The sequence below is a fragment of the Periplaneta americana genome, chromosome 15 (assembly GCF_040183065.1).
Source record: "Periplaneta americana isolate PAMFEO1 chromosome 15, P.americana_PAMFEO1_priV1, whole genome shotgun sequence".
Taxonomy (NCBI): Eukaryota; Metazoa; Arthropoda; class Insecta; order Blattodea; family Blattidae; genus Periplaneta; species Periplaneta americana.
The window spans coordinates 46987484-47003083 of record NC_091131.1 but is presented as its reverse complement, the minus strand read 5'-3'; the positions used below and the strand labels follow the sequence as shown (position 1 = coordinate 47003083).

Here is a 15600-nt window from a genome sequence, read left to right as displayed (position 1 = left end):
TAACAGCTATAATTAAAAACATGTCCTTTGAAAAAAAAGTAGGCCCAGCAATAATAATCCCACCAGAATTGAAAATAAAACGTGATCAATAAATGTCATTAAAACAAACTTAATTTTTCTACGTCTTTAGTAAAATAACACATAAAAATAATAACAAAATTAATAGCTACAATTAAAAATATATCATATGAAAAAAAAAGTAGACCTAACCTTTATTTCTCTGGAAATTTAGCAGCCTAAGTGACAGAACTTTAACCGGTATCTAATGTCCTTTCGGTTAGACTGAAACATTTCATTGTGAAATTTAAGGATATAATGTATTCTAACAGTCACAAAGAACTTCAAAATTAAGAGTTTTGTTTCTGCACAGCATTCTTGTGGAAACCTAGGAACCTTTCTGAATCTTTCGGAAATCGGAAAAAGGATAACTCTGGCCTCTTTTTCTTACTGTTGCTACAATTTATAGCACTACAAACGTCTCCTCCTTGTCCCATATTATTATTCCAATTATTATATTTTAGCCATTAACATTTTCATTACAACCAATAACGAACATTTCACAAGCATCAATGTGAAATACGCAACGAGCTAGCACTCGATAGAAATACGACACAGTCCAAAGTCGACCATGGACAGTCTATTGTTTCTAGTTGCTAACCACTTGGAGCGCTTTATCACGAGATTTGCAAAAAAACACCCCAAGCTTCGCGACTGTACATAGTAGACTGTGGTAATATTAAATTCACAGTTTGTGCGGTCTTTTTATATATTTTTATAATAATTATAGTTCCCTTGGCTTTCATGTAGTTAATGGTAAAATCATTTTTACCGTATTATTAAATTTTATCATAAGTATAATGTAATAATATAGATATTGACATAATTTTAAGTATAATATAGGCCTAAGCCTAAACCTAAACAAATGTTTTCTGTCCTCTTTAATCACGTGAAAACTGCATTTGGTGAATCCCCATCCCCCGACATTAGCTGTGTCAGTCTGTAGTCTGTCTTTGACAAGCGGTAATAAACGTACGCAGTGACTCAGCTAAGATTAAGTGCATTATATTACCTTGTGTTGTGTTTTGCAATGTCGGAATTTTGAACAATTGATGTACGGAAATGTAAACAGAAAGCAGTCTATCATAATAATTCTAGTAAAGAAATGTACTGTAGTGTACTAACAATAAGACCAAGTATTTCCGGACCCATGTTCATATAACTATTTTTTCCTCCGTTTCATTGAAAAGAAATGCTGAATTGACAAGCGTTTGTGATTCTGACGAAATTTACCTCTTATTCAACACCAAGAGTATTCAGCATCATGGAGACGTCCCATCGACCTTGATACCTCGCATAGTTCCCTTGACTTTCATATGTAGCTAACTGTAAAATCATTATTATCAAGTTTTATCATAATTATTTTGTAATATTAACATACTTTTAAGTATGATATATAAGCCTAAAGTCCACACCTGTGGAGTAACGGCTAGCACGTCTGGTCGCGAAACCAGGTGGCTCGGGTTCGATTCCCGGTCGGGGCAAGTTACCTGATTGAGGTTTTTCCGGGGTTTTCCCTCAACCCAATATGAGCAAATGCTCGGTACTGGACCCCGGACTCATTTCACCGTCATTATCACCTTCATCTCATTCAGACGCTAAATAACCTAAGCTGTTGATAAAGGGTCGTAAAATAACCTAGTAAAAAAATATAAACCTAAATCTGTACTGTAAATAGTTTCTAAGAAAATAGATATTGACGTAATATATAGTATAATATAGGCCTAGTCCTAAATCTAAGTACATAATTTCTGTCTTCTTTTTTCGAATAATGTCCTCCTTTTTACAGCTTTATGTCCTCTTTTCTATCGATGTGAATCTTGTCACCGCAAACCTAGATGAATCGTGAATTTAAATCCAATGTCGTATGAATTCAAGTTTTTTTTTTATTTTAATCGTTTTAAGATACCGTACCCATGAACTAAAGAGAATAAAATGTGTGTGAAATGAAAGGAAGCGCTATTTTTTTTTTTTCTATTTTGTTCGCTGAAAAACGAGTCATTTATGCATCATGATAATTATTTTCTGGTCATTGCGAATCAGATTTGGACTCCTGTAAGGTCCCGGAAAATATGAGACGTATAGCAACCCTAACTTACCTCCCTTTCGATAGAAACATTGCTAAGGTTTTCAAATGTGCAGCCATGTAACCATTAGACCATCTGTGATGGTATAAGTAATATAAAAGTCATTATATGAGGGACGTTTCATACAAAACAAAATAAGATACGTTTTTAACGACTAATAATACAGGCGTGCATATTATACGTTTATATCTATGCATTAATCAGATACCATGACGTTCGCAAACAAAACTCATTGTGAATATCAGCAATGAATGGAGTGTCATTAAAATTAGCCATAATTCCTTACATATAGTTACGTAGAAGAAAAATAAACCCATTAAATATTTTTTATGTACTTACGTAAAGGCCAGATAATACTTTTTATTGTTTGCTGCTTCAACAATACACTATAAAATTATATGTTAGTTTGTAAACATCTGTTTGTCTTACCTTCTTTTGTGGTAGCGTAGGTGTTGTCGGGGTCGACCTGCGAAGAAGAAGAAGAAGAAATGAGGGAGATTGTAGTGCTGCCGCCATTCACAATAGGCGTGACATCATTGTTTATTATGCTCGTACTATTCGGCGAGAGAATTAATATCACAACCATTCAGAAGCGATAAGATTTCTGTCACTGAAGTTGAGACACTTTTCTACACTCATTCAAAACGCACTGACAATATTCTTTTTTAATAACACTTCACATCAAGTCTCTAGTCTTTGCGGCAGTAATTAACACATTGCCAATTTTCGTCCACAAAAGAAATGCAAATTTGCCCTCAGGTTAACTCACGCACTGCAAACATCACTTATGTAATCAGACTTAAAACTTTCACATTTTCATTGTATGTTTCTGAAGTAAAATTTATTTTGCAAATATTGTTAATGGAATGTGTGTATACTGTATTGCTAAAGTAATGTACGAAAAGTAGTGACTTCTCATCCAAGTAAAATGTTATTGTAACTTTACCTTTCTTTCAAAATGTAATACCAATTTGTTGGTTTTTAAATTACGAAGTCTATAGATTACCATATATGTTACTAATATTGATTAAGAAATCATTGCTGTATTTTATACAAGCACTGCATGCATCACTTGAAATATTTCAACATTTTCACAAACAGTAATTCGTTCAAAAAATATAGACTTTGTTTGTTATGATTCGGAAAAAGGGGTTTCTGTTTTGTAATTTAACGTTTCAGAAAGTCAGAGATTTTGTATTTAAAATTAAGTATAAAAATAATAGTTTAAACTATATTTGTCTTCACTTTTCACACACTAAGATATTTTTATAATAGAATATTTAAAGCAGAATGCAAAATATGAAATATTGCTACACACAAACTCAACAAGTAATTTTGAAAATAATTATACGCCAAATATAACACGTAGTTGATTTTTAAGTTTATGAATACCCTGTGTTATAGTGCATAATATAATCCAGTAAACAAAAATAGATGGAACATCCTTCAAAAGTCAATGCGCAGTAATGTAAACAAAACAAAACACAGTCACAACCAGCACATGTAAGCCACACGTTAGTCGATGGTTCTGTTCAAACACGTGTCCGCTAGCAACAGCACAGATTTCACGCGACTTTTTGGGTAACAAAAATAACACACACTGCAGCTGGCCCCCGACATGAAGTGAAATGAAATACAATTGTCTTACGGCTTCCCTCCCCTCAGTGATGCTGCGTGAGATTAGTAAAGAATGGAGCGACCGTAGCGAAATCTGCTGGAGAGCGGCAAGAGTTTCGCCATCTCTAATTAATGCATTTTCTCTCCTCCTCTCCCGACTTCTCTCGCAACATGCATGCCCGGCGTTTTGCTGCCGCGATCGTGAAACTGAATGGAGGGGCCGCGGAAGGTTGCGGAATTACACAGCACTATTAAAGGGCTCCTGTTCGATCCCATAGATGTGATTTCTATCTTCGTCAATCTTATTTATAACTAGCCGTACCCGTGAGCTCCGCTGCACCCGTTAGAAATAAATATAAAGTAATTACATAATTAAAATAGGACATTTGATCCAGGGAACATTCGTGTTTGATATAAGGATAAATCGTTTATTATGTTACTTAATTTAAATTGTATTTGCATAATTAAAATGCGATCATTTTGATCCAGAGACCACTCATTTGGTCATAAAAATTATTTAGGAAATACAGGAAACGAATGTACAGAATAGCCTATCAAGTATTCTGTGTATAAGAAGCTATTTTAATATTACTTGTCCTCGATTCGCTCAGAAGTTAATGTAATAACCAGGGAACGGATTTATATGGACTAAAAATATATGAAATATGTAAATATATATGTAGTTATTTTTACCAAAATATGGAATTAAATATGGATTTTTACCAAAATATGGATTTTTACCAAAATATGGAATTAAATATGGACTTAAAATTATAAAAAAAATGACTATGTACGTTAAATATTGGTACATTTTAATCAAACTAAACAAAAAATATAATGGACGTACCTTATCTTCCAATGTAGTTTCAACAAAACACAATTTTTATTGTCTGTTACCATAACAATAGGTTACAAACATTTCTTTCAAGTGCTGAAAAGTGAATCTTCTTCTATTGTCTCTGAGGATAGATTTATACTGACTAAAAGAGCGTTCGACGTCACAAGAAGTAACTGGTACATAATTCAATTTCACAATGTCTGCTGGGGATAAGTCCAAGTTAATCTTCACTGTTGATTCACCACTCATCACAGCAACAACCTTTTGTAGTTCTTCATATCCAGGGTTTTTTGAAAGTACAGTGTCCACCTTAGCTCTTACTGCATCTGCAACTTTACCTCTACCACGATTCAGTTGTTCCACAGTACTATTTATAATTTCAAAACTTTCAGATAGTGAAAGGTGCCTATTTTGGAGACTTTTGAGCGTTTTTATGATGCATGAAAATGTATGCTGAATGTGAGCTAAGTCATTCTTCACACTTATGTCACAGGTAACTGTTTTCGCAGTATCAATTGAGACTGCATCTTCAGAGTCCAATGCAAGGAGAACATTGTTAATAGAGTCTATATGTTCGGCATAATATTCAACTGCTTCTAGCCATGTACCCCATCTAGTTAAAATTGGCTTTGGTGGCAATGGAATTTCAGGGTACATTTCTTTCAACACGTTAACTCTACTGGGAGCTTTGAGAAATACTTTTTTCACTGATGAAATCAACAAATCTACTTTAGGGAAATTGTCTCTGACCACTTCTGCCACACGATGAAATGCATGCGCCACACAAGTAAAATGAGTCAATTTAGGATATACAACAGATAATGCTTGTCCAGCTTTGACCATATAAGGGGCAGCATCGCTAATAAAGAATAACACATTATCGTACATAATACCCTTTGGCCACAGGATACCCATAGCTTCGTTGAACAGTTTAACTATAGTTTTGTTATTGCACTTTTCTAGAACATCACAATGTAAAAGAATTCGTTCAGAATATTGTTCACTTAACAAACCGATAACTACATTACCAACAAGTCTACCTTCTTTGTCGGGAGTCTCATCAATGGAAACCCAAATTGAACTATCTTTAATTTCATCTCTTATCTTCTGTATTGTCTCATCGTAGATGGATGGAGCATACGTCTTCCTAAGTGTTGACTCATCCGGGATTGTATGTTGAGTATATTTTTCAAGGAATTCCCTGAAGACCTTATTCTTTAGTTTGTAGAGAGGAATATCAGCAGAGATGAGAGAACGGCACAGGTCGATGTTAAACTCAGATCTTACATTCGATGTTGTTGGTTGTGTTAAAAACAATTGTCTCTGCTTGGAATTTAGTTGTTTGTTGGCCTGATGTTTACTAGTTGTAATGTGTTGTTGCACCAGGAACTTTTGTGTAGATGATACTGCACACTGACACAAATTACAAAATAATATTTTATTGTCAGTTGATAAACCATCTTCTTTAAATTCTGAAATGTAACTTGTTAGTTTTGATTTTAAATTGACTGAATGACGTACTTTTGGCATATTTACCGTCTTTATAGTATGATTTACAAAACTGAACCTATGTGTACTCTGACTGGCATTTAACTGTTGAGCTGCACAACTGAAGTCTGTTAAAAATTTTAAATTAAATTAATACAGTTTTGTAACTTACTTTCCCATTGTTGATAGGACTGCTAATTTTCAAATAACTCTGATGTTAAAGGGATTACTGAACATGTGTTTAAATCTCTATTGTTGAAATGTATTTTTAAAAGTTAATGGAATTTTGTTTTGTTTTATTGTTAAACCTAATATAATATGGACTGTTTTATATGAAATATGGAAAATATATGGAAATTAACGAAAATATGTACTAAACTCTAAAATATGGAAAAATATGGAAAATAAAAGTAGGATTTTTCAACCCTACACATTGTGAAACATAAAGATAATGCAAAATATAAATTATATTAGCTTTATAAGTAAATATGTATTTACATATAAATCCTTTCCCTGGTAATAACATTATAGCATTATGTCCATCTAGAGAAACTACACTTTCCAATGGTGAATTAATAATTAATTATACAAATCGGTTAATTTAGCTTCCGATATCACTTCATACAAACACAGAAACATTATCTGTAGGCTATCTTTCATAGCTTTCGATTGTTGCTGTCCAAGGCCCCTTATAGACGAAGTCATTTGTTTTTTAATTCATTACACGGCCTTAGATGGCAGTTATTTTAATTTAAAAAATCGTTTATCTCATTAAATATCAGTCCTATCAAAATTTTTCAAGGAATAAAACTTATCGTAAATTATTTTTAAAGAAACTTTTGTTATGTAACATTTTTCACAAAAATCAGTAATAAGCGAGATATTTCGATTTATTTAATTCAGGCCCCCTTATAACCCCCCTTTTAAATAATGTATTTTGAATGCCACATAGCCTAAAATCTAAGTTACAACGAACTTAATTTATATTCCAATTTTCATCGAAATCCGTTCAGCCATTATCGCGTGAAAAGGTAACAAACATACAGACAAAAATTTCAAAAAAGCGATTATCGCGTGAAAAGGTAACAAACATACAGACAAAAATTTCAAAAAAGCGATTTTCGGTTTCAGAGTGGTTAATTATATATGTTAGGACCAATTATTTTTGGAAAATCGAAAATTACCAGAAACATTTCGGCTACAGATTTATTATTACATATCAAGAATACAGGGGAAAAACAATCAAAGTCACAATTCTATTAAAGATGATGTCATCATCTAATTCAGTAGTCCACACCTGTGGAGTAACGGTTAGCGTATCTGGCCGCGAAACCAGGTGGCCCGGGTTCGATTCCCGGTCGGGGCAAGTTACCTGGTTGAGGTTTTTTTCCGGGGTTTTCCCTCAACCCAGTATGAGCAAATGCTGGGTAACTTTCGGTGTTGGACCCCGGATTCATTTCACCGGCATTATCACCTTCATCTCATTCAGACGCTAAATAACCAGAGATGTTGATAAAGCGTCGTAAAATAACCTACTAAAATAAAAATCTAATTCTGTATATTACTGCAAAATTTATTGATGTTGCTAATGTAAAAGCAGGAAAGGATGATCCTTAGTGATAATGCTTCTTTACCAGTTTTGATAAGAAAGACACTGAAGTTTGCTAAATACTATATACTAAATTAGATGATATCAACCTTATGAGAATTGTGACTTCCAATGTTTTTCTCGTGTACTCTTCATATTAATGTAAAAGGTTACCAGGGCAGAATGATACTGCGATTATTTTCCCTGGTATAAGTTGCAAATGGCGGGGTTCGATAGCAGGTGATGATAGGTTTTTTTCTCGTTGCCAAACTTTCAGAACGGCCCCGAGGTTCACTCAGCCTTCTATAAAATTGAGTACCGGGTCTTTCCCGGGAGTAAAAGGCGGTCAGAGCGTGGTGCCGACCATACCACCTCATTCTAGTGCCGAGGTCATGGAAAGCATGGGGCTCTACCTCCAATCCCCCAAAGTGCCTTCATGGCATGTTACGGGCATACCTTTACCTTTTTTATAAGTTGCAAATGCAGGATGAACAGTAAGTAATGTCATTAATTTCAGGGAATTATTCTTCGAGATATTTCAGACAAAAAAGTTCAATACAATTTTACTTGTTTCTCCTTTATTTTCGAGATAAACATTGTTTTATATGAATATTTTATACCGTGTTTTGCGAAAGCCATTGATTTAATTCCAATATGCTCGGTCAGTTTAGGACAGCAGTGTATTGCCTGTTATTATTTGGTTGAGAAGCTTTTGTCATCCATTCTGCTCTCAAAGAAGCTAAAAGTTAGAATTTATAAAACAGTTATATTACCGGTTCTGTACGGTTGTGAAACTTGGACTTTCACTTTGAGAGAGGAACAGAGGCTAAGGATGTTCGAGAATAAGGTGCTTAGGAAAATATTTGGGGCTAAGAGGAATGAAATTACAGGAAAACGGAGAAAGTTACACAACGCATAACTGCACGCATTGTATTCTTCACCTAACATAATTAGGAACATTAAATCCAGAAATGCATATAGAGTGTTAGTTGGGAGGCTGGAGGGGAAAAAGACCATTACGGAGGCCGAGACGTAGATGGGAGGATAATATTAAAATGGATTTGAGGGAGGTGGGATATGATGGTAGAGACTGGATTAATCTTGATCAGGATAGGAACCGATGGTGGGCTTATGTGAGGGCGGAAATGAACCTGCGGATTCTCTAAAAGCCATTTCATAAATGTGTTATGATAATAAATGATTGAAAGAATTTTAGTTTTGTCCTTTAAATGTGCAGAAATTTCATTTCTGCTGATTTATTTCAAGAATGTCCTTTATTGCCTACATTGTTCAACATCTAGTTGGAGGATTTAATGAAAAACTGTTTTCAGAACATGGGAGGAGTGATAGTAGGAGGAAGAAGAATAAAGTGCTTAAGACTTGCTGATAATATGACGTTGTTAGCAGAAGAGGAGATGATACTACGAGATATGCTACTGGAGCTAAATTTTATTATACTGTGAGCATTTTAAGATGAAGATAAATACAAACAAGTCGAAGACCATGGTTATTGGTAGAAAAGTATGACGGTAAACTTGTGAATTCGAAATGAGGCAGTGAAACAAGTGGACAGCTTCAAAGTCTTGGATGTACTGTAAGTAATAGCATGAGCTGCTGCCAGGAAGTCAAAAGAAGGATAGCAATTGCAAAGGGAGCTTTTAATGACAAAAGCAGCATTTTCTGCGATCTATGGAGAAAGAACTAAGAATGAGACTAGTGAAGTGCTTCGGTTGGAGGTTGAGTCAATAGCTAAGAGGAAACTGCCTATTGAATGATGCGCTGTAAGGAATGTTAAACGAGAAAAAAGTTCGGGGCAGAAGAATATATCAAATGACAGACATTGAGGTATATGGATCATTTGCGAAAACTAGGAGGAAGGCGGAAAATAGTGAAAATTGGAGAATGCTGGGTTTGCAATGAAAGACCTGCCCTTGGGCAGAAAGCAATGAATGAATTATTATTATTATTATTATTATTATTATTATTATTATTGTCTCATAGTATTCTTAGTTATCCATTCATCGTCATTATTGTAATTAATTGTAATTGTATTTATGTGCAATAATTATTTTTGTATTATGTTTTTGTTATATTTGTGCTCAACTGTAATTGGCCACTGGCTGTTGTACAGCACATTAAATATAAATAAATAAAAATAAATAAATAAAATAAAATAAATTATGTTATTTGGATGGAGATACGTAACAATAGAGCAACAGACATTTTGAAAACATTGAGATATTTGCACAAATCTGTTGCTGGCTGGATTATTTAAGTCAGAAAAAATCAAGAATGCGATATTTGCACTCCACTACCATTTATAAGCAAAATTCGTGTATTGAATAATAGTACATTATGCAACGAGCCTATAATGGTAGTAATTAAGATGCGAGTATGTTTGTTTATGAAAGGAGCGCAAGCGAGTTTCATAATTTTCATACGAGCGTCTTAATTAGCATTATAGGCAAGTTTCGTACAACTTTTTATGCTCGACCATATTTCTAACTTGAAATTATTCATAAGTATTCATCTTATGGTTATCTAAGTGAAGAGCGGAACTGATCTTCTAAATTGTGAGATGTGCGCAGACGCGAAAGTATTGATTTTTTTCCGTGGGACGAATGTCATTGACCTTGATATAATCTAGAGAATAACATGAACATTAATATTGATGTAACTTGGAAATTGATTTAGAATTGAAAAACGAGATGACAAATTCAATTTATTTGAATATTATTTACATATAACGCTAATTATTATAGTAACAGAACATAACCTTCTGCGACAGTATTGGATTTCCAGCCTCCGTGACGTTTCGCTAATTGTCTTTCGATTGCATATCCGAGAATAATCGATACTTGCGGTTTATAATGGTACAATGGTGATTTCCCATTGGCTGAACAACTGAACTATAATGAATAGGTGTACTTTAATGAGGTGCATTAAAGGGCACTACCAGGTTTATAATTACTACATTTCGGGATGGTCGAGCATAAAACTAATTTATATATTTTGCTTTGCAATATTAACTGCTTTTCTGTTATTAAAAGTCGGTTAGTCTTTTTTACTATCATTAGTGCTACTTTTTGTAACAGTGTGAATGTTACAATATTTCTTGCTTAAAACATTTAATAAATATCCAAATTTACTTCAGTGGTGAATATCTTGAAAACATGTTTTTGTCGGTTAGTCTCTTATTGCGTAACCGTCCAATTATAATTCTAAGTTTACGAATAAAACCAAACTAGTGTTTCTGCGTAGAATTACCAAACGAAAATGTGTCATGCAGTTTCTATACACATGAGTGCGGACATTTTTTTTATTCAATGTCAAGGTATGAAAGAAGAAACCAGGAACAGTTCACATGAGGTGACATCAACCGTTCTGAGATAGCAATGACGTCATGCGAACACGTGAGATGTGCGACTGGCCGAGATGTACCGCAATGATTTAATATAATATATAGCGTTACCAGCCCAGGCAGTGACTCGCATTTGGTACGTGTCCTGGGTTCAATTTTACTTTTTTAACATATGAGGCTCATTGTTAGCCGAGCGTCCAATGTGTTCATTTCCAGCGAGTATGTGTGATATTCATAATGGTCAATAACAGTTTCAGGCTGAGTTTTCTCGGGGTACCCTCGTTTTTCTAACAGTAACTCTGCCAGTTCGCTCTCACGACTTACGTGTCATCGAGCTATGAGGAAGCGTCCAGCCGTACAAGGCGACACAATAACATATCATTCGACTTAAAAAAATAATCGTCACTTTTTACCAATCACTTGAACATAAATATATTTGAGAAGAGATACATGAAAAATTTCCACGAAGGTCTCGCGTTTTTCTTCATTTTCTTTAATTATTTTTGTCTATAATAATCTCAGACCTCGAGTGACATTTATTAGGACTATTTCATGAATAAAATAAAAATTTAAATAATATATCCCTAGAATTCCCTCACAAAATGTTAATAATTGTATATTTATAAATACTTAACCTGTTCAGATATTGTGAAGTCGAAATAGATGAATAACGATTACTGCAATAAAGGAATTGAATGTTATTCAGTAATGCCAATTGAGAAAAGCGAAATACATGTTTACAAAAGTTAATTACATGTAAGGTGGGTGCTCCTGTTATGGCCATGTTCCTGATATGGCCACCCCCCCCCCCTATTGTGAGTTAGTTAACCAAAAAATCCGCTAAATTGCAGCAGGATCCAGTGAAAGGACATCCTCGTATGTTACTTGACCGTTTTCCATCCAGTAAGGTTGAGCAATATGGCGTCAGTTGCCTGCTTTGCGGTTTTCATGTGACCTCTTCTAATTTTTATCTGGTAAGTCTCCTTCGTTTTATGCATGTTTTTCAAAGACTTGTTTCATGAAAACCATAGTACTCCATTCAGTTTTTAATGTTCTGTTGATTGGTGTTGTGGTTGATGGCGTATCGTTTACGAGTTGTTCATAATCAAACGATTTTCGTGAAAGCTTACCTGCTCCTGATATGGCTATATCAAATGCACTATGGCCATATTAAATGCACCATGGCCATATCAAGTTCATTTCACTTTTATTTTTTTCACCTGACAAATTTACATACCTTATAGCTGGGATTACGCAAAAATTTTGTATTTTAAGAAAAACAACTTAATTTTTTTTATGGAAAAACCTGTTTTGACTACACTTTTGAATTATAAAAAAGATTGAGTGTCATGTTTATTCATTTTATACCAAAATTATTTAATTTTAGCACAACTGCGCTATCAAACTGAAAACAATCACGATTTGTAGAACATGGAACAAGGGTGGCCATATCATGTGCACATGTTCCTGATATGGCCACTAGGTAGACTTTTGGAATTTGGGACTTTTTGGACAATTAAAGCTATTTTTATGGGGAAAGGAAATTGTTTCAAGAAAGTCCATTAGACTGAGAACGAGTAAGAAAAAAGTGGTTTACATTTTTTTTTAAATGGCGGCTAGAAAAATTCTCAAACCTTAGCATGGCCATATCAGGGACACCTACCTTACTGCGCTTTTCTGTTGTTATTATAACAGAAATACGTTTTCATTATCTGCTGAAATCATAATGTAGTTTGAACATTTTATAGTATAATTACAAATAACTTGATTAATACATTAATTAAATGAACATTGTTATGAAGGAGTGTCATTTTCTTTGGATACAATGGACATGGAATTAGAAGATGAAGATGTAGATGTAGATGTGGAAGTAGGATTTCGCACTATATTTAGTACAGTGGATTCATGCTTAGTTGGCTACACTGACTAAACAAAAGAACGACCATGCGATAAATTGATAGTGATAAATAGAGCTGGAGAAATTATCACGATGTATGACTGTGATTGGTTGAAATTCAAAATTTCATTACACTTCATTGGCCGAAAATGGAATGACGTCATATAAACGAAATAGCCATTGAAACCAAATGCTTTACTTTTGGGATTATAAAAATGACTTTTATGTGTAATTCAGTAGAATAAAGCTTAGTTGAGTGTGCAGTAAATTATATATATACTAGTGGCTTGTGCAACAAATGCTGCAAAGTCCATAAGAAGTTCAAATAAAAATTGTTCAGATTTATTTTCAATGAAGAATACGAGACATTTTGAAAGTTATTTGCTTCCATTATAATGAAACATACTCCCTCTGAATGTTTTTTTATGCCAAATACTTTTTCTTGAACTTTTCTACCTTCAGTTTTTGAGTTTCAACGCGCAAACGCAAGTAACAATGTCAGGACGATCAGTAGGTTTTTCATGTGGGGGTAAAGCAATAGCTATTTCAGGTCATTGTGGATTGTAGGCGAAAGTTAAAAAAGTCAGGTTTTTTATGCTTTCGAACAATAGACATAGCATCTTGGTATAGCTGCTGCATGTAGAGCTTGAAATGTAGAGAGTAAAATCATTTTATCCTGCTAAGATATCTTGCTGTAAATGACCGGGAGACTACAAAATTTTGTAGGCCTCTTATTTTATCAGTAAGTACAGTAATACCTTTTGTTCTTTCCTTAGGAACTAATTTTTGCGCTCTCTCGAGCCAATACAGAAGAGAATGACGCATATAAATATATATATACCACACCACCATTAGGGATATGGAAAAGACACAACCCCACTTGATTAATAACTATAAAAATATTTAATTTTTAATTGCAATATTATTATCTTACGTAAGTTTTGTAGTTATATAATAGCCGCCACTCAGTAAATTATAGAAATAAAGATCTAATTTAAGATATTCTCTACATCTACTTACGTTTCACATCATCAATATAGCATTAATATGTATAATTAATGAAAAATAGTCACTACAATAATATTTCATTTATAATGGTAATAATGTCATCAAATCACCTCAAGGGTTTTAGATTTTAATATCCAATACACAGCTGTACTCAGAAAATTACACACCGCAGAATCAGACCTGTAAATTAGCAAGTCTTGAAGTTTTTAATAATCAATTGAATTTGAGCTCTAAATATGTCAGCAATCCTACAGGTCATGGCTTTCGTGTAATAGCCTATTGTTTATTGTAGTGTGTGTTTTGTTTTATTCTGAAATGCAATTAGTTCTCAAAACTGACGAAAGATGGATTTTGGAAAATAGGAAAATTATGTAGGAAAACTAACACTTCACTGAAAGTTACTATTTTTCTGAAAATCCTTGGATGCCAAGCTTCAAAATGACGGGTCATTCATTAAAATCCGTTCAGCCGTTTTCCCGTAATTTCGATTACCAGTTCAAATTATATATACAGTAGAACCTCTATTATCCGTGGTAATGAAAGGAGTGGACTGGACGGTTAATCGAAAAAATCGGATAATCCGTGCCATAAAATATCGTAAATTAAGTGAATAAGGTCTGAAGTTTCGTCATTTTCTCCGTGATCTTATGTTTAACATGCCAGGTAGTGGATCAGAAGTTCACTATTTAAGTTCGGTTGTCAACGACGTACTTTTAAGGGGCAAGGAAACTTCTTGTAATGGCTGTCAGCAGAAAGATAGGAATAATAGGCCTAGAGGTCTCATGTTGTAGATTTTCATACTCTATACACTTTATCCTTGATTTTTATTAAATCGCGCACAATTGTAACACCAGTCTCGTATTCTGATGCGAGATGAGCCACAGTTTCTCTTTCCCCAAATCACTCAATTATTTGCATTGTTTCGATACTTATCAAAAACCGTTACCTTTTCACACTCATGGAATACATTTTATATAGAAGTTGTACGGCAACTCAACAGTAGACCAAACTGGATAGTAAGTGTTAAGACTTGTAATAAAACTCTCTAGAAAAAATACGTAGTAATATAACTTACAGTAGTACTTCATATGTTTCTGTCGCAAAAAAAAAAAAAAAAAAAAGTGGGAGAAAGATAGTCGGATAATCTGTCAATCGGTTAATAGGGTGTCGGATAATCGGGGTTCTACTGTATATATGTATATATATACATATTTAAATAATAGCTAGTTAATATCACTCGCCTCATAGAGGACTCAATTCTTACGAAACGTGTGGATCGTATGAGAATATGTCTCACATTCGTGACTGTAATATTTTATTGGATTTCAAAGGAGCTTTTAATATAGGCTATTGTCAAGTGTGTCTCCTGTGCCTTTTTATAACCTTTTCTGCACGTTTTTCATATGTTACTTCTCTTTAAATGTTTCTCGCACGAAGCTTATCGTTGTTTGCATCCAGATCTTACATAATAAAATTTGCATATGATAATGTTATATTCACTTGAATGTATTTCATGACTGCGATATTCCGTCGCACAATACGTACTTACTTTATATGGCTGTCCCTGTTCCTCTGCCTTTCAATGCCGCATTATAATGCCTTTCTTTTGTTTCTTAAAGCAGATACCCACAGTGTAATGACTGGGTCAAATTTCTACTA

The 15600-nt window shown here is 33.9% G+C and overlaps 1 protein-coding gene across 1 annotated transcript in view; it reads right to left on the bottom strand.

Moving 5' to 3' along the window:
- The window catches only part of chas (chascon), a 472926-nt gene that overhangs the window by 327019 nt on the left and 130307 nt on the right, over positions 1-15600 (bottom strand). The window contains exon 3 of the mRNA XM_069847044.1: positions 2574-2610. Coding sequence (XP_069703145.1) covers positions 2574-2610 — 37 coding nt within the window. The remainder of the gene's footprint in view (positions 1-2573; positions 2611-15600) is intronic.